Raw genomic sequence first — 5,244 nt, 5'->3', positions numbered from 1 at the left:
ACTGCCTGTCAGCGTGTCCCCACACTGGACAGGAATGGCCAGGCGTTTCTACCTGATCTCCCTGGGCCACCAGACACGGGCTGCCCTAGGGCGAGTGGATCTTGGCAGCTGGAGCCCATCCACTGACCAGATTGCTCACAGCCAGGGAAGTGCTCCTTAAAAGGGGTTCAAGGGTGACACCCATCTCTATCTTCCTCACCTTCTCAACTCTTCCTGGAGGGATTTTTTTTTCCCATCTTGCTTTCAATCAGAGGCTGAGCCAAAGCACTGAAATTCTTGCACCTCCCCCAGACACCCCCCTTCTGTACACATCCAGCCCTCCCAAACCTGCTATCGTCCTCTTTTAACGCGTCTATGTGTACCCCAGTCCACAAATACTCTCTCTCAATGAGGTCTGCACACTTGGCCTTCGTTCTTACAGGGGACACAGGCTCTGTCCAACCTCAGGAATCCACTGGACCTGGCAGTGGAGGCACTGGGGGGGGGGGAGGGGGACAGAGTTTGAAAAGGCTTTCCTCGGTTTCCAAAACACGCTGGTAAGAATCTCAAGGACAGGAATCGCTGTGGCTTCTGTTGCTCCTCTTCTAGTCATTCAATAAATCTACACTGCAGGCCAATGACAGGCCGGCTCTGGGACCAACCCCGCCAGCCCAGGCCCTGCGCTGACAGCCTAACGCCATCTGTGGATTCAAACAGGGAAGGAGAGGCAGCACCCTGACACGACACTCCGCCAGGGCAGAGAACCAAGATGCGGGGCCCTGACTTTGACCTTGGCCGCTTGCAGGCCCTCCTGCAGGTTGCTGCACCACCCTGACCCCGTTTCCTCTTCTGGACAATGGAGTAATATACTTCAGGGGGCACCTTGTTAAATGCTGCTCACCTCGAACTTCATTTCACCCTGAAGAAGGTACTGTTATCATCTTCATGTTATTCATATTGAGAGAAGAGTCAGGGTGAAGTGAATTTGCTCAAGGTCACACAGATGCTCAGTGGTGGTGGTGCTGGGGCTTTTGCGCCCAGACGATGTGGCCCGACCCTTCTTAATTCTCATGAAGGGCAGGGTCAAACGGGCCCCCTTGGGCCAGGGATGCCTGCGACACTTGTTTCATTTGGTCCACGAGGATTTAAAGAGAGTTGCGTCAAAAAAATGAAACAAATAAAAATAAATAAATAAAAATAACGGAGTCAGCTTTCATTTTGTAGTTGAGATGTTCACAGAAACATCCAGATTTCTACCTCCAGATTTCAACCAGGCCACCGTGGGTTGCCTTCCCACAAGGTCACAACTGGCGGGAGGAGAGCAGCTGTCCCCACGGAGTGTCTACCCAGACTCTCTCACGGACATGACCTGCCTGGCCCTGTGGGGGATGAATGTGTCACCCTTAATCAAGACCAGGGAGTCCTGAGACAGAGGGAGACAGAGGCCTAAAGGGGCCAGGTGCCTTGCCCAGCGACCCCCAGCTCTTCCTGCACATGGACTTCAATCTGGAAAACTGTCTGGGGGAGGGTTGAGGAAAGGCACAGACATGTAGAACCACAGGGCAAGGTCGGGGCAAATACACTTTATTCAGTCCTGGCATCAGACTGGCGAAGTCCTGCTGTGGGTGCCAGTGCCCCAGATCGGGGGACCCCTCCCCTCAGCTACTAGACTAGTTCTCCAAGACCACAGACAGTGACATCTCTTCACTCACATGACGTTTTCTGGGTTTTTTTCATTGTCTTTTTGTTGTTGTTGTTTTTCTTAAAAAAAAAAAAAAAAAGAGAGAGAGAGAGAGAAAGAGAGAAAGAGAGAAAGAGAAAGACAGAGCGCGAGAAAGGCCCAGAGCCGGAGCACCAAGCTTAAAGGAGGCAGCTGGTGGCTTTGTCAGCGACGGGAACGCGTGGGGCAGAGACCTGCAGAGACCCTGGGCAGGGGTCCAGGAGGACTCTGGGACCGTTTGTTCCTGAGATTTGTGTGTGTGAATGAGAGTGTGTGCTCACCCGGGAGGGTGAACACACGCCGGTGAGATACAGGTAGTGAGGGCAAAAGGGGGTATGGGGAGGCCGGAGGGGCGGGACTTGAGCGGAGAGTTGGGGAGTAAGAGGGGGAATTTGGGGCAGGGGTCCCCGAGGGCACCTCGAACCGGACACAACCTCCTCCGACAGCAGCGCTATCCAGATTTTTCACACGGAAAAACAGGCGCAAACGGCACACCTCCACTACTCTGCCCCTCCCTTCGGTGTCACTGGCCCAGTCGATGGTCTCAAGCCAGCTGTTCAAAAGTGGGTCTCTTCTTGTCACTCCGTCTGCTCTCATGCCTCAGTCTCAACACCCCCGCCCCCGTACCAACATGCCTCAGCTTCTCCCACTGAATAGGGTCACTGTGGGCACAGGACTTGAGTGATAGAAAAGGGCGGTGGGCTTAAGGGAGGAGTCCAGGCTAGGAGTGTGCCTTAACGTGATGGGGCACTTGGGATGGGGGTGGAGAGCAGCAAGGCCCTTGTCCCCAAATAGACTGATAATTGCCTTGATTCAGAGCTTTCTTGGGCGGTCCTCTAGTGGTGCAGTTCCAGATGAAGACCCTATTCCCAATTCCCGGATGGGGGAAAGAAAAGGCAAGTTTCTGGGTGCCAAGGTAGACTGTGGAGGCAGTCTAGCGGTGTGTGTATAGCAGGCGGGAGGGTGCACGTCAGTCTGGGTAACCCCGCAAGGAAAAGGGGTTATGCCACTTAGGGAGAGTTCCAAGCGCCAAACCCAACCCTTCCGGGCCAGCTAGTCTCTTTCTCCCCCTTCCTAGTGCTCCTCCCATTAAGGCAGAGACGCCCCGTCGGGTTGAAAGGAAGCCGCGGCTCCCGGATCAAAAGATTTCTAAGGATCGCTCAATGCCCGCCCCACTTCTTCCCGGAGCGGGCCACAGAGGCTTGCGGTTCAACTGGGACCGGCCCCCTCCTCCTAAGAAGCATTAAGCATGCGCGAGAAGGGGGCGGGCCCCAGCGCTCGGGGGAGGGGAGCGAAGGGGTTTGGGAGGAGCGCGCGGTGCCGCCCAGCCGCAGCGCCCCCCTAAACCAGAGAGGAGGCGGGCTGGGCGAAGGCGGAGGGATCGGGAGCAAGGGCAGGGGCGTGTCCTCCGGCCACGAGGAGGGGCGTGTGCGAGGTGGGGGGAGGGGTGCAGGTCTGTAGGAGTGGACGGGAGGTGTAACGGAGGGGGGCTGGCTGCTGGTGGCTGTGCGGGAGGGGGCAAGACGGGGCGGGGCTTGGATGTCAGGGAAAGAGTGGGGGTTGGGCTGCCTTGGGGTGTGTCTGCGGGGGAGGGGCATGTCTGGGTTTGAGGGGGATGGGCACGTCTGGGAGGGGGGAGGCTGCGCGGGAGATGGGGTGCCAGCCTCGGCCTCCGAGGGGCCCCAATACCTGATTCCTGTATGTAAACAGCTGGTTTGGGGGCGTGCGCGCCCCGCTGACGGTGGGCTCAGTAGGTGAAAACCAGGTCGGCGATGCTAGACGGGCGCCAGTCCCCCGCGATCATCTCGGTAACTTCGGGGGTGCAGTAGTCCGGGAACTCGAAATGCGACGTGCCCGAGGGGGGCGGCAGGTCCGGGTCGCGGTCCAGGGCGCTGCAGTCCAGGCCGGCGGGGCCGGGGGGCAGTCTGGACAGAAAGCCCAGCGGCTCCTCCCCCGACGCCACCGTCTCCTCTTCGCCTTCCTCCACCGCCGCCGCCTCCTCCTCCTCTTCCTCTGGCTCCTCGTCCTCCGACGGAGTGGGGGAGGCGGCGGTGACAGCCGCCCCCTCGCCCGACGGCCCTTGGGCGCGCTCCGCGGGTCCCCGGGCAGCCCGCCCCGCTGGGACCATCCTCCACAGCTCCCTCCCTGGGGTCTCGACCAGGCGCACTTCCAGCAGCTCCTCGTCGTCGTCCTCGTCGTCGTCCTCGGGCGCCGCCGCGCTGCCCCCCAAAGGCCCGCCCGCTGCTCGGCGGCCCCCGCGGCCAGGCAGCTGCGGCCCGGGCTTGAGCCGGCTGCCGCCACCACCGCCGCCGGGGGGGCGGGGCCGCGCCTTGGCGGGCGCCCCCTTGCTCTTTTTGCGCGGCCGGTACTTGTAGTCCGGATAATCCGCCATGTGCTTGAGGCGCAGCCGCTCCGCCTCCCGCACAAACGGGATCTTCTCCGAGTCCTGCAGCAGCTGCCAGCGGCGGCCCAGGCGCTTGGAGATCTCGGCGTTGTGCATGTCGGGCCACTGGTCCATGATCTTCCGCCGCTCGTGCTGCGACCACACCATGAACGCGTTCATCGGTCTCTTAATGTGGCCGCTCGGCGTCTTGCACCAGCCGGGCTCACGCGCCCCCTCCTCGGCCGGCCCGGGCCCCGGGGGCGGCGGCCCGCCGTCCCGCTTGGCCCTCGCGCCCCGCTGCTGCACCATCGCGCCTGGGCCCGGGGCCGCTAGACGCCGCCGGGGGCCGTCCGCATCCTCCGCGGCTGGGGGTGGGGGAGGAGGCAGCAGCGACGGAGGGGCGGCCCCGCCCCGCAGCTCGGCCCGGCCCCCGCGAGCTGGGGAGCGAGGAGCTGGGCGCTCGGGCCCAACGGACGGCGGGGGGAGAAGGTCAGCGGCGCGGTCTCAGGCGGGCTCGGCGCGCCCCCGCCGCCTCCGGCAAGTTGAGCCCAGCCGCACGCTGCACATTGTTTTGCGGGGGCGGAGGAATCGCACCCTCCGGCCCCCGCGGGCTCTCCTCTCAGTCTCCTGCTCCGCCGCGGCCCGCGCGCGCCGCTCCCCGCCCCGCCGCCTTCCAGTGTCTTTCTCCCCGCGCGGCCCCGCCGGCGCGCGCGCCACCCCTCCCCCTCGCCGTCTGCGGGCCGCTGCGGCGCGCGCGGGGCCGCCCCGTGTAAACACCGTGGTGCCCGCTTGGGCTGCGGCCGGGCCACGCCTCGCGCTCAGGCGGCGCGTCACCCGTTGCTGGGCAGAGAAGCTGGTATTTGCATCTCCCAATCGCTGGCTGCCGGGGCGGGGCGGAGCTCGGGCTGCGGGGCTGGGCGGTCTCGCTGGGTTGGAGGGTGTCGGATGAGGTTGGTTTCTTTTCTTAGGCTGGGGACTGGGAGGAGGGTGGGGGAACGCGGAGCGTGCTTCCCATCTGCCTCCGAAAGCTCCCGCCCCACGTTGCCTTTGAAATTTTAGCTTATTCTGTGACACCTGCCGCCAGGTGGGACATCCGCCCCCTCCTCTTTCAGGAGCGTCTTTCTGCACAGTCCCAGGACAGAATGTGGGGGCACTCAGGCTC

At 62.6% G+C, this 5,244-nt stretch overlaps 1 protein-coding gene across 1 annotated transcript; it reads right to left on the bottom strand.

Annotated features, from left to right (window-relative positions):
- Positions 1–1,547: 1,547 nt before the first annotated feature.
- Positions 1,548–4,775, bottom strand: SOX12 (SRY-box transcription factor 12). Its single transcript, XM_043602668.1, has one exon. It carries the CDS (start codon positions 4,389–4,391, stop codon positions 3,447–3,449), a length of 945 nt encoding a protein of 314 aa, XP_043458603.1. The 5' UTR covers positions 4,392–4,775; the 3' UTR covers positions 1,548–3,446.
- Positions 4,776–5,244: the final 469 nt, after the last annotated feature.

Source organism: Prionailurus bengalensis, chromosome A3 (genome assembly GCF_016509475.1).
Source record: "Prionailurus bengalensis isolate Pbe53 chromosome A3, Fcat_Pben_1.1_paternal_pri, whole genome shotgun sequence".
Taxonomy (NCBI): Eukaryota; Metazoa; Chordata; class Mammalia; order Carnivora; family Felidae; genus Prionailurus; species Prionailurus bengalensis.
The sequence above is the reverse complement of the archived record's forward strand: the minus strand, read 5'-3'. Positions and strand labels throughout refer to the sequence as shown.